Below are 26,265 nucleotides of genomic sequence, written 5' to 3' on the forward strand. Positions count from 1 at the left end.
AAGTGGAAGTCAAGGTCTGAGAGGAATAAGTGTATTAGGAGTGAGAAATAGGGTCCTCTTTACTAGAAGAGTTTTATCAATATTCTTAGTGAAAAATGAAATAGGGGGCTGGAGACTTACCATTTATTGCATCTTATAGTTATGTACCCTAAGAAGGTCTCATGCCTTTTCCATCATTCTTTTATTTCTCACTTAATTCACCTATTCCTAGATTAGAAAATGAACCATGTTGTCTTGTAATTTAGGTCCTTTTGGAAAGGTTGCCCATCACTATCCCCTCCTAGACATCTTGAAGATGGTTCTTGAGAAGGGGTAACTATAGGAAAGGGGTTTGGTCATATTGACATACTCAATTTTAAAGGTTTACTTCTTCTAAAGTGTGTGAAATATTGGAAACTACAATTGGAACAATTGTTTGTTTTTTCATTGATATCAAATCTATTGATGAGACATGCTACTATCTGACCTAAATCTCATATCTATTTTGATTAAGGAAGAGGATTTGAGAGATTGTTCATAAGAATAACACCTAGAGGGAAGGTTGAGTTATGAAAAGGAAGTTACAATGAAAATTTAATTAGTTAGACTCTGATAAGACAAAGTGATCATTTATATCATTGATGTAAATCTTAACCAAGCATTAGAGTATTGTCAAGTGATGCTAGTGTCAACCTAGCCATAGTAAGTGCCAATAAAATTTAGTGTTGATCGAGCATCAGTATCAACCGAACAAGCTAGTTGATGCCAAGCCAAGAAGTTCTACAGTGACTGAGGGATTAAGTGATGATCAAGTGTTAGAACTTAATGATTTTTGAGTAATAGTATTTTGAATGCATTCAAGGAATCATTATTTCTAGCTAACTCAATTGATTTCTTAGGATATGGAAACTGTGTTGAAGATAAGATTAATGAGTTGGATCATTAAATTCAAGGAGAGGATTAGGTAGAATGAATAAGATCAAATTTGATGGATGAGAAGTTTCTAGAAGAAGAAAGATGAACATATGCAATGAACCCAATGAACCAGGTCACAAACCCCAAGATCTACAATAATCATGGAAAATGGAAAAACAAAAATTACCTATTTAAGGAGGTATAGAGCCAAATTTTAAAAAGAAAACACACAAAGAAAGGTGGAATGGAGGCACACAAGTGTGTAAGTGTGAGAGCGAAGAAAAAGGAATGCTTGCACAATTTTTTTTGAAGTTGATAAGTGTATCTAAGCAGAAGGCTTAATTTTGATGTGAAGAGGGATGACTTCTTGAAGGGTTGCCAAGTGAGTTAAGAGACAAATTTGACAAGAGGGACTTATTACATATCAACACATGATCAAAACATTGATTTGAACCTTCAAAAGTGAGTTGTAAACATACAAATCAAAACCCTACTGTTTTCTTTCTAATAATTGTAAATAGTTTGTACTAAAATCCTTTTAATCAAAGGTTGACCTAAAAATCACTGAAAGACTTAACATTCTATATAAATCCTTTAGCAAGGTGACATTCTAAATGGAATGATTAAAGTCCTCTGACAAGGCCACTCCTAATAAGGTGATTAAATCTTCTAACCAGGTCACATTTAGCAATGTATTTTGTAACCTTTAACAGGGTTGGCTCCTAATAAAGCTCACTTTGAAAGAGTGAAAAAGTGGTGACATGTTGCTAGTGGCTTTTTCCAAATTGGGTTTCCACATAAAATTCCTAGTGTCAAACTTGCGGTGAATGTTTTTTGATGTTTTACATTTACATGTTTACATTCAAAAAAGTTTGTTATAATAGGATAGTGAACTACTAGTAATCTTGTTAATCAGTATTTAGTAGAAACCAAGTTATAATAGGATAAGAAAAATAGTGAATTTTTATGTTTTATTGTTCAAATGACACTTATGCGCCTTAAGTAACTGATTCACCCCACACCCCCCCCACTCTCAATTATTCTAAACTTTTCTAAAAATTGGTATTAGAGCTTTGTGCTTATAGAGAGAAGTTTGAAGGTACTTAAAGCTAAATATAATGACTCACAAAAGAGAGGTATTGAACCTTGATGAGCCTGCATATATCTAGTATAGGTGATGTTGTTATAAATTTTGTGGACAATGAGTATGTGAAAATAACAACTTCTCCTCTAAGAGTTAACAACTAAAGAAAAAGAAAGAACAAGAAATATTGGATGTTTCCTTAGCCCTAATCTATGTCAATTTCAATGACATAAAAGAATGTGACAGTGCAAAGAAGATGTGGGACAAATTGAAGACTATATATGGAGGTGATGACAATGTTTTGAGAACCAAATCAGAGAGCCTGAGAGGAAATTTGATGACATGAGAATGATGGAAGGTGAAAACATAGTACTATAATGTACAAGAGTTAAAGAAGTTTTCAATGTTGTTCGTAGTGAAAATGGAGAAATCAAAGATGAAAAAATGATAAGCAAGGTATTGAGGACTCTACTTCCTATTTATGAAATTAGAGTTTTTGCAATTCAAGATTTGAGATGTACTCCAGGTAACACTTTGACCTTAGAAGATGTAATTGGTAGACTTACTACTTTTGAGATTTCTAACTTTGATAAATATACACTTGCTACTACTAAAAATACTTTTAAATCACAATTGGTTGTTAGCAAAAAGAAAGGTAAAAATGTGAAGAGTGACAATGGCAATTCTGATGTTGAGCTTGAGAAAATTGAAGCACTTATTGTTAAAATATTTGGAAGAGGCAGAGGTAAATACAAAGGTAAAGTACCTATTATCTATTTTTCATGCAACAAGGTTGGTTATATTGTTGTTAGGTGTCCTGACAAAGAAGACAAGGATGATAGAAAGGAAAGAAAGTACAAAGGAAGAAGAGATGACCGAAACTACAAGAAAAATAATTATGACAAAGGTAAGAAATCTTGTTATATTGTTGAAGAAGAAACTAACACTGAATTTTAAAGTAATGATGATAAAGTCGTCTATGTTGCTATGAAAGAAGACTCTGATGAAGATGAGAAAACTGCATTAATCTCTTATGTGAACAAGAGTGACAGATGGATAATTGATAGTGGTTGTTCTAACCATATGACTGATGATAAAAAAAAATTGAGGATATTGGGCCATACAAAGGTAGATGTGTTAAATTTGGTAATGATATTCCATGTGTTGTGAAAGGAAAAGGTACTATTCAACTTACTAATAAGTTATATCTAGATTTATCTAATGAGACATGTTTGTTTACACAACAAGAAGATGTTTGGTTATGGAACAAGAGGTTATGTCATGTGAACTTTGACAATTTGGTGAACATTAGTAAAATGAAGAAAGTAAAAGGATTGCCAAAACTAAAGAAACCTGACAATGCTATGTGTAAACAATGTCAATTGGAAAAAATGCCCAAGTCTAGCTCTAAGAGAAAAACATACACATCAAGAGATATTTTAGAATTGGTTCATGCTGACCTATGTGGGCCTATTGATGTTCAAAGATATTGTGGAGATAAGTACTTCATTCTGTTTGTTGATGATTATTCTAGAATGATGACTGTGATGTTTCTTAAAGCTAAATCTGACGCTTTTTATTTATTTAAGTGGTATTTAGCTAGAGTTGAAAAAGAAATAGGGAAGTCTGAAGTGTTTGAGATCTGACAGAGGTGGTGAATTCATTTCCAATGAGTTCAATACATTTTGCAATGACAAAGGAATCAAAAGATAGATGTCAGCACCAAGGACCATTCCTTAGAATGGGATAGTAGAAGCGAGAAACATATTAATAATGGATTGTGCAAGAACATTGATGATGGAGAAGAATGTATCAAAGAAGTATTTGAGAGAAGCTAGCAGTACTATTGTCTATACCCTGAATAAAGTACAAGTCAAGAAAGGTACAAATGATACACCATTTGAACTATAATATGGATATGCTCCTAATGTGAAATATTTCAAAATCTTTGGAAGTAAACATTATATATTCAAAGATAATAGGAAGGAAAAACTTTATACAAAGATTGATGAAAGTATATTCCTAGGGTATTTCACTAAGAGTAAAGCTTACAAGTGTTTAAACTCTAACACTAACAAAGTTGTGGAAAGTGCAAATGTGAAATTTGATGAGTTTGCAAAAAAGATGTGACCCTACATGCAATAAAGAACCTAAAGCTCATACTACATTCATCTATGTGGATGATGGTGCTCCAAACACTCCAAATAAACAAGCAAACCAAGTTGCAATTTTCCAATAGATAGGAGATGACAAAGTGCAACAATAGATTGTTGAGTAGCAGATAGTGGATGCCAAGCAACAAACTGAAGATGTTGAGTCATAGACAGGAAATACTGACTATCAGAGAGATAATGTTGAGCATGTAGAATATGGACTAGAACCTGAACAAGAAAGAGAAAACGAGCTTGAGATTATTTTTCAAGATGAACCTATCAAAAAACAGAGAAGGAAACCACCTGTGCTAGCCAAATTTGTAAGAAGATGTCACAAACCTAGACAAATCATTGGTGATGTTGAATCAAGTGTTATGACAGGAGAAAGACTCAAAGATGATACATTCTTACTTTGTGAATTTGAGCCCAAATCAATGAAGGATGCTCTAGACAATGAAGATTGGATTCAAGAAATGAATGAATAAATTGAACAAATTGAGAAGAACAATACTTGGACCCTAGTACCAAGACCAAAAGATAAAAATGTTATTGGAACAAAGTGGGTTTTTAGGAATAAGCTAAATGAAAATGGTAAAGTAACAAGGGACAAGGAAAGACTGGTATGCAAAGGATATGCTCAAAAAGGAGTTGACTATGGAGAAATTTTTGCTCTTGTGGCAAGAGTTGAAGGAGTCAGAACTCTACTTGCATACTTAGCCTACAAAATTTTTGAGATAAATTAGATGGATGTTAAATCTTTATTTTTAAATAGTATACTTGAGGAAGAAGTGTACATTGAACAACCTAAAGGGTTCATGGATCTAGACAAGAAGAACATGGTATGTAAACTGAACAAAACTCTTTATGGATTGAAACAAGCCCCAAGAGCATGGTATGCAAGACTACATAATTATTTGGTGGAGATTGGTTTTAAATTGACAAATGATAATAGTAACCTATATTTGAAGACTAGTAAGAATAATGAATTATTGCTATTTGAAATCTTTGTTGATGACAATATATTTAGAGGAAAAGAAGCACTTTGCAAATTATTTGTTGATGAAATGAAAGAAGGAATTTGAGATGTATATGTTTGGTGAAATCAAATTCTTTGTTGCATTGCAAGTATGTCAAATGAAGTTTAGTATTTTCATTACTCAATCAAAATGTATCAAGGAGATCCTAAAGACTTTTGGAATGGAAGATTCAAGACTAGTGAGTACACCTATGCCTATAGGACATAAGTTATCTAAAAATGATGAATTTGTTGATGTGAACCAGACATATAAAAATCAATGATTGGAAGTTTGCAATATGTTGTTCATAGTATACTTGATATTGCATTAGTTGTTGGGATAGATGCTAGATTTTTAGAAAATCCTAAAGAGAATCACATGATGGTAGTGAAAAGGATATTGTGATATTTGAAAAGTACATAAGACTGTGAATTGTATTAAAAGAGAAGTGATAGGTTTGAACTGAAGGTATTCACCAAATCTGATTGGGTAGGAAATATTGATGATAGAAAAAGCACTAGTGGTGGTGCATCCTTTCTAGGAAAGAGATTGGTGTCATGGACAAGCAAGAAACATAATTATATTTCTCAATCAATAGTTGAGACTAAATATGTGGCAGTTGTAGTGAGCTATTCAAACATAATGTGGATCAAGCAATTACTAAAAGGGATGAAAGAAGAAATTACATATCCAATGGTTATCTATTGTGACAACACAAGTGTTATCAACATTTCAAAGAATCTAGTGATGTACACTAAAACAAAACACATTTCTATAAAGTATCACTACTTGAGAGAACTAGTTCAAGAGAAAGAAAAAAATTTAGAATATGTGAACACCAAAGAACAAATTGCAGACATATTCACTAAAGCCTTACCTAAAGGTGTTCATGAATATCTTTAAGGTAAATTAGGGGTGATTCCCCTAAGAAAAGAAACTTAAGGAGACAAGGTACATTGCATCAAATCTGCTAATCAACATACCTTACACATCGATGCAAAATAGTTCTACTTTAGGAGATGCCTAAGGTAGTGAAGTTAAGAAGACGACTAGCATAACAAATCAGTCATAGATAGTTCACAGAATTCAGCCAGACATGAAAATATCTACATAATCCATATGTATGAAGTAATTGAAGCCAAAAATGTTGTGTGTCTTTGGCATTGTTGTCATAGAGAGAGAGAGAGAGAGAGAGAGAGAGAGAGAGAGAGAGAGAGAGAGAGAGAGAGAGAGAGAGAGAGATTCACTAAAGAGGGAGAGAATCATTGAAGAAAAATGAGGGAGAGAATTAAAGAGAGATAAACTCCAGACGAAGAGAATTATGAAAGAGAGAATCATATGATAGAGAGAGAGTTTTCTGAAATTGTAGAGATGAGATTAGAATCAAAATGAAATTAAAGATATTTGATCATTCACTCATAGTGAAAATCTTTTGGATTGCATGGTAACAAAGAGTGAGATTGTATTCCTATATTGAGGTGTTTCCATCAATGTCAAAGGGGGAGATTGTTGGAAACTACAATTGGAACAATTGTTGTTTTGTCATTAATGTCAAATCTATTGATGAGACATGTTGCCATCTGATCTAAATGTCATATCTATTTTGATTGATGAAGAAGATTTTAGAGATTGCTCATAACAATAGCACCTAGAGAAAAGGTTGAGTTATGAAAAGGAAATTACAATGGACATTTGATTAGTTAGACTCTAATAAGACAAAGTGATTATTTATATCATTGATGTAAAGCTTAACCGAACAATAGAGTATTGTTGAGTGATGTTAGTGTCAACTGAGCCACAATAAGTGTCAAGCAAATTTAGCATTGACCGAGCATCAGTATCAATCGAGCAAGCTAGTTGATGCATAGCCAAGAAGTTCTAAAGTGACCGAGTGATTAAGTGATATCAACTACATCAGGCTCATCATTTGTGATGCTAGTTATATCAAGTAGAAGGTGGTAATAAGATATTTTTTAAGGTCTTATTTAATGAGCTCCTCTTTTGGATTTGAGGTCATCCTAGAAGTCTAACCAAAAGTCTCCTAGCTATGGCATGTGATGGTAAGAAGGCCTCAAAAACATAATATTCTTGACAAAGTTTTTATTTTTTTAAATACAGCCTCAAAAAATTATAGTTGACCATCTTTTACTTCTCTACTACTTTAATTATGTTCAAAGAATTTGCATTTGGTTAACATCTATTTATTCCCTTTTTTCATCAATAACTATATATTAACTAGTTACTTTGATGTGCGTGTTCCTTTTGTGGCCTTATTTTGTAATGGCTAGCACCTTTGTTAATGTGTTGATTTCTTGATAGCCTCTTGGTTGTCTTGTGTGAGGGTTAACCCCCTTGTGAGGTTTCTCCTATAGTAAAAAAATCCCAAAAATTAAGGAATTAGATATCTGCCTTTTCAATTTCATTACATATTTTATTTATTTCACATACCTATTTACATAATTTTGTCATGATAATATTTCCTTCCATGTACTTGGACAGTTTCCAAGGAAATTCATTAAAACCTATGATCTTGGTAAAGGCAGTGTTAGGAACCATAAGAAGAAATTGTCATACATTTCTATCAAAGCAATAGGCTTGGCAAAAATTCTTTGTTCTATGTGACTGTACATTTCCCTTACCTATTTCATTGTAAATGTGTCATTGACTCTCCTAAAATTTAAGCAGATGTTTTCCAATTGTATGTTAGGATAGAAATCATAGATTTGAATATATTCTTTGATATCTTAAATATAATCTAGTCAGGAACAATATTGGGTACATGCTAAGGTGTACAACAAGTATGAGAACATGTAGGAAAGCTTATTCAATAGGAAATCATTCTCTTTCATTGGCTCCAACTATGCTTTTTGAGCTTAAGTTTCTTTGGCTCTAGTCTCGACTCTTATTTGATAAAAGTTATCCTTTTGGTGTGAAGACTTTATTTGGCTTCTAAAACTATCTTTTAAATTGTAGCTTAATCTCCTTCTCAACTTAAGAAATTCTCTTTTAGAAAATTCATTTAGTGTGCTAGCTTCTCTAATTGAACATTAGACCCTAAATTTTGTATAAAGAACTTTGAAGGTTTTGCTAGGATTGAAAAGTACTTTAGGAATTGAGACTTCTCTCTAACTTTGAACTTTATCTCTAAGCTTATAACATTCTTTCATCTTGAACATCAAGTCTTGGTAGAAGTTCTTAAAGTAACATCACATATCAATATGCATTTTTGAACAAGGCCGTGAACACTTGGAGGAAGGTTGGGAAAAATATATGAAGGAAAAAAGGTGTCACTTGTGTTAGAATGTGATGAGGGAAAAGAAACAAGACTTAGACTAATGAACTTTTACCACACACTAAAATCCAAGACTTAATCATGTTCCAAATGAGATGTTGAGTCAACCAAACACTTCTAAACCTAAACTTGACTTTTAGCAATAAATTTTGGACAATGACAATTAAAAAATTGGCAACATTCACTTGGACAATCCTTGGGCCAAATGTGATGTCAAGGACTAACAATGGAAATGGAATACAATATAGATTACAAAACCCAAGACTTACTGGAGACAATAGATTTAGCTTTGTTTTATAAAAGTTGTCTTAGTCCCAAAATGATTCCTAGATCAAGACATAAACACCTGCAACTTAGCAATAGGACTTAAAAGACTTGGAATATAACCCAAAAATTATGAGTTTTGAAGTGGGTGGTAGAATATAGTAATAGACCTTTTATGTTGTTCTGATCGTCTTCCTTTAGGGCCTATTTGGTTGCAAGAATAGCAAAAGCATTATTTCCAAAACCCAAATATCCCTCACTAAAATAACAAGATTGATTGACAAATAAAGTAGACTAAGAGTAATAGTCTGTCACACCCCCATTCTTTTTTTGTACCGTCCTCCGTTATCAAACTCATTTCAAAACAAAAACTCAAGAAAAACATCAAATATGTCATTGTTTTGAGCAAAAAAATGGAAAATAAATATGATAAATCCTTCAGAACAAAACTCTTTTGCACACATATCCAAAAGAAAATATGGGACAAAATGCCCACACAACAAAGTAAAATACAACTCAAAGGAACATCAAAGGAAAATGCAGGTTCTCAGAGCCAATCACTTGATAACAACAAAGACGGCTAGCAAAATGGTAACGAGCAAATAAAATGGTGATGAATGAGGGTTGTATCTACTCCATAGATATGGTTAGATCAAAAATCATTGTCCTTTAGACACCAAACAATGATAACATAGGCAAATGGACCTAACACCACATCAAATTAGGTTTATGAAAAAGTTGGAATTGGAATTGGTTTTACAATTTCACCTTTTTTGAGGGAAGAGTGTCATGCCCATTTTGGGCTAAAATTAGAAGTTGTGAATTCTAGTTCTATTTTTTATTTTTCACAAATAAATAGTGGATTTAGAAATTCAGTCATTTGCATTTACCAATTCCACCTAATTCCTACTGCCAAGCGGGTATTTTTGTGTTTTCTTTGTTGAAAACAATATTTCTTATCCTTGGAGCATAATTTTCTAACGCAGTTTCCTTTATTTGTTCATTGTGTATCCAAACCTTTTTCTTTCGATCTACACCTTATTTTTATTCTCAAGGAACACTTGTGGAGAATGTTTATTATTATTGTTATAGTTTAAACAATAAAATTTCAACTCCTCTACTTTTATATCCTACCCCTTATTCTTGCAGTAGTCTTTGAATGGATCTCATTAGAGATTTCTTACATGAATAGGAGTTTTATGTGGGTGAATAGAGTAGATTCAATCTATTCCATTTCCAATCCTAATATGGTCCTCATCTTGCTGGCAATGAGGTGTAGACATTCTCTAGTCTAGTGTCGGATTGTCAAGTTATCCGATTGGATCCAAGGAGTCATTTTTTGTGGGTGTTGTTGCCTACAAATTGGAGTTGTTTTCTCAATTCTACATGTGGATTAGCTTGTTTCCAAACCACCATGGCACCGTATTTGAAATCTTGTCTCTACATTACTTGAAGTCGAGATTTACCACAAAGAAATGTTTAAGATGAAATTGATTTCAACACTTTTCTTCTATTGGTTATGCATTGATGTCTAAGATATTCTACCCATTTATCTGTGATTTTAGCATGTCTATTTCGATGATAGAATGATTGATTTCTCTATAGGAGCCTACTACTTTGATGTGATTTAATTTTGTTGTTTCAAGATGTATTTGACATTGTTTTAGTATGCTAGTCAGCGAGTAAAGTTTTAGCTCATTCCGACAAGAATCTTTTTCTATTTGGCTATTTTTCTATCAGAACATGTAACTATCTTTAAAACTTATTTAAGATATTTATTTAAATTTGATTATATATCTCCTAATTTTACAGTATTATCTTGTTTCGCCATTGCAATGAATGACAATATAGGTGAAATTTTTGTAAAAAATCATAACCCCTTGCAAGTACTTTTCTATTATGACAATGACGACACAGAGAAACTAAATTGTTCAGTAATGTTATAATCTCCCATTTAGATTCTCTTTTAAAGAATGTACAATCACCAAAACATTGTCGTAAAAGTTTGATAACTTTGTTATAGGAGGTCGTAGTCCATAAGAGCAATATAGGAAGTGTGATCTATCCAGTTTTCAATTACATGTAGTGTGTGGAATTAGAATAATTATATATGTAAAGACATTTTAATGCAATAGATGAAATTTTACTTGGTTCTTAAGTTTCAAGGAATTAAATTTGTGGAGATATACAAAGTTTCAAATATGAACTAGCATGACACACCCTACAACTCATCGTGTTACCCTTTTGACCTAGAGCTATGAATTGTCGATGCCACAAATGGAGAACCCCAAGCCCATTTAATAAAGTTGAGGCTCAAACCTGCAAACACCTTAAATCGGTAAAGGGACAAGCCCACAATCACAATAGCATAGCAAATATTTGAACCTTAATAGGCACAGTAATGATAAACCCAACTCTGTAATTTTCCTTCGCTCACACTCATATGATCTATTATTTTATTTTTTAAATCTTGTCAATATGTTTGTATATATCATCATTAATATTCTTGTCTACAAATATGTTAGGTATTTTTGTGCAAAGTCCTTTCTAATTCTAGGGGTGCACACATATTCTATCTAAAACCACTATGTAAAACCATTAAAAATTCCAATTACATTTATCTATTAGCTAAGAAAGTGGTAATTGCTACTAACATTGCATGGTTGCACAAAATCAAGGCATATACCTTATGGTTGTGGTTATCCAGCCACGAATTCAAAAATAACACTAGTGTTGCCTTGGTATAACTGACCAAATTTGTGGTTACATAGTCGTTGCCTATACCTTACTAGCTATATACATAGATTGTTGATTGTAATCTAAAAGCTAAGTGTTACCTTGGTATAATTGACCAAATTTGTGGTTGCATAGCCACTGCCTATACCTTACTCGTTATATAAAGAAATTGTTGATTGTAATGTAATCGATATCTTCTTATAAAAATCCTTTGTCGAGCAATGCTTGTTACATAATCATATTAATCATTTTTTATTAAGTGACAACATGTTTTGAAAGGCCCCTAAAACCCAGTACAAGGTAGGTTTTGAACAAATGGACCTAAAACCCACATTGGGAGATATACAATCAGCTACACAAAGAGAAATTGGACAAGAACATAACACAAAAGGAGTTTTCAAACAACTCACAACCCCCACAAGCACAAATTCGTAGTCAAGAAAAGAAAAACACACAATCTACGTGTCATGTCGAAAGCAGAGGGGTTCTTTGAATGTTTTCCTTTTATCATAATCAATCTTTCTTCAACCTTAGTTGTCATCAAATGTCAGGGCAACGTATCAATAGATCTGCTAGAACCAACAATGACATGCTTACCCAGTGTAGTCAAGCCTACACAAGCAATAACACCAAGCTCCCAAGTGGGAGCAGAGCCAACAACAACAAAGGACACAACATTTCCTACAGTAGCAAGGGTAACATGTACCTTAGGACGAGGTAGAGAAGTAGAGAAAGTGGCAACAATAGAATCAGCTGAGTAACCTTTAGTAGGGACAATAGACACACCTTCAGTTTCTTTGTTAAATGAAGCCTTAACAACAACTAAAGGAGTTCCCTTAGTGGAATTAGGCAAAGACTTGCTATTAGAGACTAACGACAAATTATTAGCCTATTCATCTAAATGAGGAGAGCTCTTAAGAATTGTGTAATGAGCATTAGAAACACCTTTCAACCATGAGGAAGGCCTTTTCAGATTAGCTTTAACTATGTGGGAACTTTCTTTTTAATTATTATTATAAGATGTAACAATTACCAAGACTTTTCTATTGTATTGTAGAATATATATATATATATATATATATATCTAATTTAATCATGGGGTTTATGAAAAATATCTAATCAATCAAAACAGATTTAATTAAAATGGTATGACACAAGGCAAACAAATATCACTGTCAGTTGAATATACTTGAATTCAATGGACTTGGATCTTGGAAGGTTAGGCTCATTTACTTACTGTCTTTTGCAAATATCGTACATTTTGTTATACCAAATAGGTACATATCCATACAATGTGTGTGTGTGTGTGTGTGTAGGAGATGTTCTTTTACCATATAGGTGAATTTCTATACAAAGCAAAGATCTAGATGTGGGCACGAATAAATATACATCCATATTTTTTCTTTATATAGATATGCACCTATTGGTAGAACTAGTGTTACCCAAAAACAATATTTTCTACCTTTCCCATCCCGGAACCGTCCCAAAGACTTGGGAACACCTAGGGAACTTTGACTTTGACTTCTAGAACAAATTAGACTTTGACTCTCAAAATAACAAATTTGGCATATGAATTCTGCTGATTTTTATATTTTAAAATTCTAATATGCTTGAGTACATGCTTTGTCCATGTTTTCATATAAATATTTTAAATTTCTTTATATATTTTATTTTTCCCTATTGTTATATAGCCGTCCCCATTTGCCGTCCATTTCCGTCCCCAAGATCGGCAAAAAAAAATTGTCATCCCGAAAACCTATCCCTGTGTCCATGTCGTCCTCGTCACAGAAACTTGGGGGAACATAGGGTAGAACAGAACATACGATATCTAGAAAAGAGAATGAGTAAAGGAGCCTAATCTTCCAAGATCTAAGTCCTTTGAATTCATGCATACTCAATATAACTGACATTGAAATTTATATGCCTAGTATCGTACAATTTTAATTAAATCTGTCCGGCAAATTGAAAAAATGATTCTGATTGATTAGATATTTTTTAAAATAATATATTGCTAATATACATTTATATTGTTTGAACACACACATATATATAGATCAATACAGATGTATGTTAGGAATGGGTTGTTTACTTACTTCTAAGGTTATATGAAAAATATACCAGTAAAATAGAGGCAAAAGATCCAAAATCATTGTGTCAAGTCGTCAAACAGATGTTTAAAATTGTATGGCAAAATGTAAATGAATATCAATACAAGTTATATTGAGTGTACATGAATTTAAAAGACTCAGATTTGAGGAAATTAGGCTCCTTCCTGTTTTGCTCTTTTGGAGATATCATACACTCCTATACAAAGCCAAGGCCTGGTTGTGGGAACAACCGAATAAGCAATCAGATTTATAAAATAGAAGATGCAAACTGAGAAGTAGTAACCAACCTCTCAATAATAATTCATTGAACAAAAAGACTGTACTTTGAATGACAAACGTGCACCTTTAACATTAACAATTGACTACTGGTGTAATATGTCACCATTTCTTAGTTATGCCAAATAAGAGCTTTTCAGACGCATACAAAAGCAATTACAAATCATGCTCTCATTATAAAATAGCCAGGTTTTCTCTTTTGTAGAGATTTGCCTGCTACAAATTTGAAACGCCGACAAAAGAAACTCCAGCAAATTTGAAAAACATTTTCTTTCTTCAGCAAGACGAACTTATATCTGGTATTCACTCCTTGCAACTATGATGCAGGTGGTAATTCATGTAAAGGTTGGCCTTTCTCATTTCTGTAGATGATTCTTTGGGCAAGCGACACTTGCTTTCCTACAACGAAGACAAAAGCCTTCCCTCTGCCACCTGCTCCACGAGCTGTCCTTCCAACTCGCCGGATATATTCACTTGGATCGCGTGGAAAATCAAAAAGCAGTACATGGTCCACATTTATAAGGTCAAGGCCTCTGGAAGCTCTGCAGAGAAAAAATATAAATTAGATTAAAAATTGTATTTACAACAACATCCAACACAAGAAGACAAAAATGATTTTGAATTGCTTCGAATCAAAAAGCTTAGCTCAGCAAGAAAACAAAACTCATGCCTGTCAGTGCAAATGAGAAACTGAGATTGTTCACATTGGGGATCAAGAAAATGCTTCATATTGGATACGCGGGATTTTTGTGATACGGCGGCATGGAATGGGAGGACATATATTTTCTGGCCTTGTCGATCAATTCTTTTTAGAATATTTTCAACCTTACTGCATGTTTCGATCTGTGGCCAGATCACACAGAATTTAAAGTAAGTAATTTTTTAAAATATTGTTCCGGATAAAAACTAAAGATCAATAGATATAACAGAAACCTTGTTGCAGAAGACAATGGTCTTCCGAACAGAAAATTGCTCCACAATTTGTAGCAGAGCTGTCTTTTTGTTTGATAATGCTGTCTTTGTATTTTTTTCCTCCCCTTCTCCGCTGCAATCTATAAGAATCTGCAATAATGAAGTGGCAAAAAGGGAGTGAATGCTATAGCAAAGCATTAAACCAACAATTATCCAATTTCGCATATCATCTTTTAAAATGAAAAAAAGTAGAGCAAAGAAAAATCATTATTATTTGGATGGATAAGGTCTTAGCACAGAATGCTTTATGATTTACACAAGTGTACATTCCCTTTGGCCATGCTTGGCATGCCACTGAGAAGCTAAAATAGTTTTTATGACTCACTGCACATAAACAACAGTAGTGCTCAGCATCTTAATGTCTGTGGTCTTCTCTGCTGATCATATGGCATGTTGTACCAACATGACCATTGTGCCTTACCTTGTTTTCCTGGATTGCTATTATTGTATCTTGAGCATGTGTTTGCAGGATATAGCTTTTAAGATTAACCAAGCAAGGTGAAGAATGATCAATCGCTGCAGAAGCAACACAGAAGCTCATCCAGGCATACAGATACGTGTTCTAATTAAAAAGTGTATCAATGTAAATGATGAGCATGATTTGAGTACTTGATAAATTTTGTAAACAGAACTAAGTTTGCAAGAGCAAGTACTTAGTTCTAAACTTTATAAAGCAATTGATTGGAATGAATCACAATGTTGAAAGTGCACAGTGGTTAAAAGGACCATATTGCAGGTAAAGACTCATACACATGGATGCCATACATTGCACAGGGAAGGCTCTGCTTTCGGATCAGATGCAGTGATAGAATGCAAGGGTGTGTCACTTTCCTGAGGGGGCAGAATCACGGTTATAAAGATCAGCAAAAACACACACCGCCAGCATTAGGCATGCACCACTAAAGGCAAAGTGAAGTTCATGTCGAAAAAGCCACATGCTGATGTCTGAATGCACACTCCAGTATGAAATAACAGGTTTTAAACTTTTATGTAATGTATACCCCTGATTAAGGACAACCTGACCATGCAAATAAGATATCTCTTTCTGATAAGGGACTGATCTAAATTTATTTCTATAATCATGTGATATGAGAATAAACTATCCATAAAGTTTGTTCGTTTCAAACAACATACTAATTTGTAAAAAATATTATATCTAACTCAGCATTCAATGCATAAAAGCTAAGTCACAAGGTTCAAATTTGAATTCCAGTTCGTCAAGAACAAAATTCGGAAGAAATTCAGCAAGGGTAAAAATTCGGACAAAAGTTTGCCATTAATTTTTACTTCTATAGATTTTTTTTAATATATAAGTAATATATCCACAAAAATGTCAAATCAGTTTGACATTGCTAAAAAATTAAACTAAAGAACTCAATTTTATTTTAAAATTAAATAATATTATTATAAATATCAATATTACAATAATATCATAAAATTCGGATGGAGTTCGGAAAGGATAAATTCGCTGAAATTCGAACTCCATGGATGAAAATCGGCATATCTTGTGACAGCATAAAATTACCTCAATCAGAAAGCCTAATAATGCAACTCCAATTTGAAACAGCAGCTACAAAGGAAATCAGACCATGCTTAATGCTGATGTTGGTATTTCCAGAGTTGGATGGACATCTCTGTATTAACCCCGATTTGGTTATACTTAAACCACATCAATTTTTTTCATTAATCAGAGATTTGGCATTTAACCAAACAGTTGGCAAACATACTTATAGCCACTGAAAAAGAACCATAACATAGATTGCTACTGTATATATTAATACCTTTTGAATGCAAATAAATAAAATGTGCAACGCTAAGGTATTAAATTCAAGAAATGATAATCTTTATTTGCTCAAAGCCAACTCTGATTTATTTATACCAGGAACAACAATAATCACCAAATACATTAATTAATGATAAGCAATGTGGAACCTGGCCATGCGTGAACAGTCTTTCAATACCTAAGGGCAATCTAGAAGTGAATGCAGAGTTCTGTAATGATTTGCAGATCTCAAATAATGCCAAACCTGTCTCCCACGTCAGTTGCAGCTCTAGCACATAAATACTGGTCACACAAATCAGTAGCAGACCTCTGATAATGAAGTTCAACCTCAATATACATATGCAGATGACAATCAGAAAATTGTCCAGATTCACCTCTTTGAATTGTAAGGCAGCTTCCAGAATTTGATTATTACTTGTCCTCTGAATATCAGGTAATGATCTTCAGCAACAACTCTCCAAACTTGAACGTTGTTGTTCAATTTTGCATGCGAATTTCTTTTAAACCAGTCAATAAGCACAACTCTAATTTTCTCCTTGGTCATAGTAGAAAACAGTAGGAGAAATGGCAAAGTCATAGTCCAAGAAGCAATTACAATTTACTTCAGCAGAAAATTGCAACACAAACTCATCCCAACCACAGTATATAAAACAAGAAATATTAATAATAATTTCTAAACTTTAATCCACAATAACCTCAGCTATGGATTAAAGGCACAACCCAGCTTTGAAAACCTTATACTTCAGCAAGGGCCACTGAATATAAGAATTCAGAAAAGCCACAAAGGCAACAAAAGCATATAAAATATTCAAGCATGTTTTTCTCAACAAGTGGGCTTGTATTTATAACTTTCAAATTCCCTTTTGTTGCCAAAATGTAACTTCACTCAAGAAGCTTCATTACAAAACATTAATTAGAAGCTTCCTTTAAATTCTCTCACTTGACTTGGCTTAACTAATTAATAAATGACACTTTCCAATGATAACTTAACTCTCAAGTGAAATTATAAAGTTAAATTATAACTTTATGATAAGCCATTTAATAATAAATAATAATTTGGCCACTAAAGATATTATAATAACTCCCAAAATACTCATCATTTGAATCTGTCGTCTAAAATAGAAGTCATACCTATTATTTCTCCATGTGACCAAATGTGCTTTCCAAAAATAGAAAGGGTCCATCTAGATCAACCCCAACTTATCACAAATAGTAAGTACACAAAACTAAGCCCAAACGAAGTTCGATCTGCGCCAAATGAAGACCAATCTGTAGCTTTGAAATGTGGAGAAGATAAGACCCTCCCAAGCCAAGTCACTGCAACAAAGGACCCTCTATCCAAAATAATTAGCCTATGAGGATCACAATAATAGGCTAATCCTTGAAACTCCAATGCTGGGAAAAAGGGGGACATTACAGACTTATAGTCCTCCCTCCCTGAGATTGCTTGTCCTCAAGCAATCTGGAAATATAGTGAACGCCAACCTCCACCTAGATCCCAAATGAAGAAGTACATGGCATCCCTGTCAACACTGAACCAACTACATGCCAATATCATCAAGTCCATCAGCATCGCCTACAATATAGCACCCAACACCTGTGCAAATGATGTGAAAGTCAGGGCATCACCGGAAGATAACTCTATAGGAGATCTCAACATACTCTTCTTCCCTGTAGCCACCCATATAATATATACGGGACTGGAATTGTGATCATCACCAACAATCCCAGTAAAAGATGTAGCTACAAGAGAACTGTATGCACTCATGCCAACTATACCTGTAACTACATCCTCATAAGAATTTGTGGCTACAAGAACATCAGCGTGGCTATAGAAAGCTTAACTGTGTCTACGGATGGTGAAAATTGAGTCCAACTCTACTTAAGTAGGTGATTAACATCAATCTCAAAAAGGGCATTGTCATAGGGCAATGTTGCATCCATGTCGAACAAAGGATTCACCACAAAGTGAGCATCAACGCTATGTTGATCAATAGTATAACAAAACTTTGTCTCTACATCACTCACCTCATCATCAATAACATGTGTACGATCATCAAAGCACACATCTACAACTACATGCATAGCACTAAACTCCGTGGTAGATGGCTCAACTGGCACAGAAGTAGTTGCTAATATGACAGTATCCTCACATGCTCCTACTCGCACTATCACTGCATCGCCATCAAATACATGGTCCTGGGGACTCATGCCAACAACTACATCATCCGACTCAACCTAACACGGATTCTCATAACATTCCACCACAACTGTGCCCAACTCATGTGGAGTCTCATAAGAAATGTCCCGCACATCTGTAGCCACAACTATATCATCACATTTCGCTCTCCGAAAAAGAGATATCATGCTATGCTCAAATCTCGAGATTGAAATCAGTTTGGTCATCCGTTTGTGATTTTGATTCAGCTCATTCACTAGCACGTCCAACTATTTCACAATACCCCATATCTCAGATTCTCCATCCCTAGGTAGAGAAGTACATCCTCTGCAAGTAGAATATCTACCTGGAATGAATCTCCTATCACCATCCATGTCACTATACAAATCACAAAATTAATTTGGCAATCTCGAAAGTAAGCATCAACCAAAATAATAACCAAGCCCAATTCCTATAGGTTGGCGGGAAACTATTAAGATATTATCTCCTTAGCTGAATACTTTCTATAATGGTTAACTACTTGTCTATAGTCTGTCTTTCAGTCTAGATAGGAATGTTTTCTATCCTATCTCTTTTGTCTTCAGTCCAGATAGAAATGTTTCCTATCCCGTCTTTAGTTTTATTTCTAATTTTGTCTTTAGTGTATGTTGTTTCTAAGAGAAATGTCCTTGTAATTCTTTATAAGGAACACATTTGTTCCTCCATTAATCAATCAATCATCCAGAAATCCATTAATCTATAAATTCTTGAATCTTATAACATGGTATCAAAGCCAATACTTTAATTTTTTTCGAAATATGGCTAGGTTTCTTTTTTGAAAATTGCAGGTTTTTTTTTTCTGCTCCCATGTTCTAAAATCACATTTGTGGCTGAGGAACTCGCCTTTTTTTGGTGCTGAAAATCGCGGGTTTTTCTTTGGCAAAAAATCGCAACTTATCTCTAATTTTGCGCTCACAACTAGTATTTACCTCTACTCTGCGACATTTTTTGTGTTTGGTGCCGTTTTTGGGAGATCCGCGGCTCAGTTACAGACGACTCTAGTTTTTAAAACTCACGGCTTCCTTCCGACTCATGGCTCTCTGTTACAAAACACCTCCTACCACCATTTGGAGATCAAACTCAGTGCTTTTGCACCGTCTCAGCCAGAAGTCATGATCTGGGAAACAGATCTAGTTTTTCAATTGACATTTTCTATTGTCTTCAACCTTCCAAGCCACTAATTGAGTTTTGGCTTTGAAACCCTAATTTTCGAGGTACGAATTTTTTTTTTCTGATTCCATATTTGTGGTGGGTTTTCCAAGATCTCAAATGGGTCTTCATCAAGTTTTTGTGGGTGCCTTTTTTTCCATGCCTCAATTTTTGAGCCTACGGATTTGAAATCCGACTTCAGATTCTTGTTGGGTTTTGTATCAGTTCCTCTAGGTACCTATCGATTTTTTTTGGGTCAGCTAGGATTTTCTTTGAAATTCGTGCATGTTGAATTTCAATCTTGAAGTTTGTACCTGAATTCTTCGAAATGGCATCTTTGACTAATCTAATGTTGGAGAGCAGTCTACGATTCAATGGCTGCAATTATAACCACTTGAAGCAGCGCATGTTAACCATCTTTGAGTATTGTCTTTTGGATGAGCTTGTTCTAGGCACAAAGACTCATCCGACCTCCAACCAAGGAAGGCAAAATGCTTCCCAGCCAACAACACAAGTTGCCGAGCTTCTTGATCAAGGCAAAGCTGCATTTTTCACCTTCTAAATCTGTTTCTGTTTTTCTAGGTTTGTTGATTTTCTCCTTAAAAATCATTTCATGTTGTTTGTAATATGCAAGGTTGTATGAGATTTTGGGTCTTACCGTTTTTCCACAAAAACGAAATTTTGTAATTGCAATCTGTTCCGAGTCATAGCACTCTTTTGGCAAAGCTTCTTGGTTTCAACATTCTATAGATTCAGGGAGGGTCTCAGTTATCCCAGAATGTTCCAACATCCGTACGTTGACCATTAAGGGAGGGTATTAAGAGATTATCTCCTTAGTTAAATACTTTCTATAATGGTCAACTACTTGTCTGTAGTGCATTTTTTTAGTCTAGATAGGAATGTTTCCTATTCTATCTCTTTTGTCTTCAGTCCAGATAGGAATGTTTCCTATCCTGTCTTCAGTTTTGTTTCTAATTTTGTCTTCAGTCTACGTTGTTTCTTTTAGAAAGAACATCCTTGTAATTCTTTATAAGGAACACATTTTTTCCTCTGTTAATCAATCAATCATCCAGAGATCAATTAATTTGCCAATTCTTGATTCTTGTAATAAAAACCGCTCTGATACCACTATAAAAACCTGAACTTGTTTACACTTAAACCACATCAATTTTCTTCATTAATCAGAGATTTGGCATTTAACCAAACACTTGGCAAACATACTTATAGCCACTGAAAAAGAACCAGAACATAGATTGCTACTATATATATTAATACCTTTTGAATGCAAATAAATAAAATGTGCAATGCTATTGTATTAAGTTCAAGAAATGATAATCTTTATTTACACAAAGCTAACTCTGATTTATTTATACCAGGATCAACATTAATCACCAAATACATTAATTAATGATAAACAATGTAGAACCTGGTTGTGCGTGAATAGTCTTTCAATACCCAAGGGCAATCTGGAAGTGAACACATGGTTTTGTAATGATTTGCAGATCTCAAATAATGTCAAACCTATCTCCCACATTAGTTGCAGCTCTAGCACATAAATACTCATCGCACAAATCAATAGCAAAGCTGTGATAATGAAGTTCGGCCCCAATATACATATGCAAATGACAATCAAAAAATTGCCCAAATTCACCTCGTTGAATTGTAACGCAGTTTCTAGAATTTGATTATTACTTGTCCTCTGAATATCAGGTAATGATCTTCAGCAACAACTCTCCAGACTTGAACGTTGTTGTTCAATTTGCATGTGAATTTCTCTTAAACCAATCAATAAGCACAACTCTAATTTCTCACAATAGAAAATAGTAGGAGAAATGGAAAAGTCATAGTCCAAGAAGCAATTACAATTTACTTTACTTCAACAGAAAATTGCAAGACAAACTCAAAAGAAAACTCAGTATCTCCCAAGCACGATATATACAGCAAGAGATATTAATAATAATTTCAGAACTTTAATCCACAATAACCTCAACGATGGATTAAAGGCACAACCCAACTTTGAAACTTTTATACTTCAGCAAAAGCATATAAAATATTCTAGCATGCTTTTCTCAACAAATGAGCTTGTATTTATAACCTCCAAATTGCCTTTTGTTGCCAAAATGTAACTTCACTCAAAAAGCTTCACCACACAACATTAATTAGAAGCTTCCTTTAGATTCTCACTTGACTTGGCTTAACTAATTAATAAATGGCACTTTCCAATGATTGCTCAACTCTCAACTTAAGTGAAATTATAAAGTTAAATTATAACTTTATAATAAGCCATTTAATAATTAATAATAATTTGACCACTAAAAATATAATAACTCCCAAAATACTCATCATTTAAATATGTTGTTTGAAATAGGAGTCATGCCTATTATTTATCCATGTGACCAAATGCACTTTCCAAAAATAGAACGGGTCCATCTTGATCAACACCAACTTACCACAAATAGTAAGTACACAAAACTAAGCCCAAATGAAGTCTGATTTGAGCCAAACGAAGACCAATCTGTAGCTTACTAAAATGTGGAGAAGATAGGACCCTCCCAAGCCGAGTCACTGCCACAGAAGACCCTCTATCCAAAATAATTAGCCTACGAGGATCACAATAATAGGCTAATCCCTGAAACTCCAATGCTGGGAAAAATGGGGTCATTACAATCTCCAAGTGCAGCGATAGAGGTATTAGGCCTTCCAGAACACACTAAATTGCCTAAAAAATGCTCAAAACTAAATAGTTGATCTTATCACATGAAATGATCACCATCAATTACTGAATATCAGAATTCCAACTATCTACAACAGCAACCTGCTTCTTCGAGCTTAATTCCAAGCACTTAAAACTTAATATCTAGCCTTCCCAACTGAAAGACACTTCCAGAGTCTGAAATTTAATGATTGAAACTCTGCAACAATAATCACCATTATATTTTGGTGGAGTTTGGAGCTTACCCATTCAAACTTGCGATCATCTTCGATCTAGTTTAGTGTCTTCACCGTCTACAAGGCTTTGCGGATTCAACTGGCAGCCGATGTAGATATTCATACCTTGCTTATTGGTCTTTGGTCACTATTGCTGGTTCGGATTCGTCCACTAGGGCCCACTACTAGTATGCTCAGGCCACTACTCTCCTGGGTTCGATCAGGATCAACATTGGTCGTCTCCCTCCCTATCAATTTTCTCTAAATGCTCAAGGTCACCTCCTCCCATCATGTCAGGAGCTAAACAGGCATGTGAGACTCAATATGTACAAACAATACATTAGGACACTTGGGATCAACCCTCCGGGGGGGCTGCATACTCGGATGGCATTTTATACCAAATACTTCTAAGAGGCTTGTGATGGAATTATCATGCATCCTGCATTTTTTACCCAACATTGGTGCCATGCCCTTCATATCTCTCTTGGTTCTTTCAGAGTTGGATCCCACTGGCTTAGATACCAGAGTGACCATCACATCAATAGAGAGGACCATAGTTGTTTATATACCTTAGTGGAGATGGAAACGGAGATTCGCTTCATTTTTCGTTCTCCCATCTACTATGAGATTAAAGGGAGGTTCGACTCTGGTGGGAATCGCCTATTTTGTTCTTCATAACTATCAAATAGTGGAGAATCTCTTATTATGTTCTTCATAACTGTCAAATAGTGGTGAATCTCCTATTTTGTTTTTAATAACTGTCAAATAGTGGTGAAAATGAGAATTCATCATAGATTTGTACCTCGCTGTAGGAACAATCTCATATGTTGTTAGAACAAGAGTCTCTTAATTCTTTGTATTCTTCATATTTTCTTGAAAAATGTCAACTACTACTTGAAAATGATGGCATTGTATTCCAAATGTTGACCTGTCTTGTGGAACATACACCAATTGGGTAACAATTCTTCCAAAAGGAATCTCTCACTTTATATAACTGTCAAAAAGAGGTTAAATGAGAATTCCTCATAGGTTAAAGCTTGATGATACCTAGTTGGAGGATAAGTTTCTTATCTTGTTACAATCGGAGTCGATTCTTTGTATTCTTCATCTTTTCTTCCACAATGTCAACTACTACTTGAAAATGATGGCATTGTAATTCCGAATGTTGACTTGTCTTATGGAACCTACACCAATTGGGTAACACTACTTCTGCTAGGAAAACTCTATCTGCAAATCAATTCTCAGAATTTGATAGATTGTTCAATGGTGATACCACATTTCCATTGTTGGGCATTTTGTTCCATGTATTCCTCTGATATCGTAAATTATTAGTAAAGAGAAAACATAGAGATTTAATGGGATTTCAACCTCTAAATGGGCCCCACATACCCTAGGGTTATCAAATGATATACAATAATATATTAAAACCTTTTTAATTTATTTATTTTTTGCACTTTTTTGGGTCTCAAAATGGGAGATGGTCCATCACCCCCAGCTCGGTAGAGGGATGCATTCCAATCCCCCTCGTGGATGCAGGGACGTCTCCCCTACTAGTGGTGCAGTTGAGGATGCAGGAACGTCAACCCCTCGTCCTGGTTGTGTCCCCGTCTCAAGTGCAACGACCAAAAATGTTAAGGATGCATCCCTATGTTACTATGAGAAATATTGAAGAATAAATAATAATATATTTTTGAGATAATAAATAATAATAAATCTAATAATAAACCTAAATATAAGATAGTAATACACAAGGATATAATATAAATTAATTATAATAAATATCATAAATGTATTAATTGATATAATATAATATTTAATGTTTATAGAGGGAAAATATATTAGTAAATAAGTATATTAAATAATCAATATAATTGATCAAATTACAAAGAGTTGTGACTGATGGGAAATAAGATATTAGGAAGAAATGTCACTTAAAGAGATGGAGAATATATGAATGACGTAGATATTTAACTAAAGTCCCAACAAGCACATTACAATGGTATCAGAGCCTCATTCTTGCCATCCTGTGAGAGACAATTAATACAAGCTAGCCACAAATAGAAGGTAATTCACAGAGAAGAGAAATATTTATTACCAAAATCCTTGCCAATAAAGATGAGAAAAACCATTTTTGTTATCGGCCTTATCCATTTGCAAAACAACACAAATTGTGAAGTACTAAGCAATGCTCAATGGCAATAGATATATCCACTATTCTCTTGATGAGAAAGCCATGCGAATGGATGATGGTTCCATTTAGGAAGGTTATCAATAGGAAAATATTAAATATTAGATGATGTCAATGTCTATGGAAGTAAATTATTATTATGAGGCAACAACATCTAGAGATAAAAAAAAATGAACATTCATTATACAACTAACATTTGATATTTAATACTAGCTAGTAACTACATCATATCTGACAAACCATTACGAAAAATTCCTTAAAAAAAACAATATAAATATGTGAATTTCTTTCACCATGACAAACATTTGTCTTAGTTATGTCAAACAGATAACTTTCATTTACATATTTATATGAAAGCCAAGTTGTTCAAGATCAAACCACTCTAAAAATAATAAGGGAAACTCTATTTCACCTTGTGTACATGACAAAGGATCCTCCATTATGTGCGAACCAAACTAGGAGATTTGTGAGACATTGGACAAGAATGGCATTCACTATTATCCCTTGAATTTTGTCTTATAATGGCATCACGCATTTCAAGAGATATGATGCTAATATTCGTGTCTCACATTTGCTTAAAATTTAGTAATATGTCTGTGTATGACATAGACCTAGATTTGTGCTACCCCACATGGGCAAAACCCTAATAGTTCGAGGTCAAAAATACAATTGGAGCATATTGGACTATAGAAGAAGGGTGAATAATGAGGGCATCCAAAACACTAAAAGAGGGATGAGAACAAAACAAAAGGGCGATTAAGTGCTCGTAGCATATAGCACATGACTCATTGAAGGAGTAATAAGAAGGAAGGAGGGATATGAACAAGGAAAATAGTGTGCGATTCAGCCAATAAACTGTCACATAATTGGCATGATTCCTATTACTGTTGAGAGATTTAGCCTCATAGTGAATTGAAGCCAATTCTATATGCAATATATGTTAATATATGTGTGTGTGTGTGTGTGTGGATGGAAATCTAATATATGAAAATCTGATATAATATGCATGCGCGCGCGCACGCACACACACACATATTATTATATCAAAAAGTATATTATTGAAATCATGATCAGTATCGTCTTTGTTAAGAACCGAATGGATTAAGTATCGACCATCGTTATATTATGGATCAGCAGTGATATCTGAGGTGCCGACGTAGGGTCATGACCCTACATGGCATGGGTCATGCCCCTACGCGGGCAT

At 34.1% G+C, this 26,265-nt stretch overlaps 1 protein-coding gene across 2 annotated transcripts in view; it reads right to left on the minus strand.

The window, feature by feature from the left end:
• Positions 1-13,588: 13,588 nt before the first annotated feature.
• LOC149560552 (DEAD-box ATP-dependent RNA helicase 50-like) overlaps positions 13,589-26,265 on the minus strand; it is a 131,678-nt gene continuing 119,001 nt past the window's right edge. For both annotated transcript variants that reach the window (XM_089824737.1, XM_089824738.1), the window contains exons 6-8: positions 14,757-14,885; positions 14,494-14,666; positions 13,589-14,365 (exon numbers count right to left, since the gene is read on the minus strand). In XM_089824737.1, the coding sequence (XP_089680863.1) occupies positions 14,140-14,365; positions 14,494-14,666; positions 14,757-14,885 (528 nt within the window). In that variant the 3' untranslated portion in view covers positions 13,589-14,139. The remainder of the gene's footprint in view (positions 14,366-14,493; positions 14,667-14,756; positions 14,886-26,265) is intronic.

Source organism: Cupressus sempervirens, chromosome 4 (assembly GCF_028749045.1).
Source record: "Cupressus sempervirens isolate cs-2001-9-10 chromosome 4, ASM2874904v1, whole genome shotgun sequence".
NCBI lineage: Eukaryota > Viridiplantae > Streptophyta > Pinopsida > Cupressales > Cupressaceae > Cupressus > Cupressus sempervirens.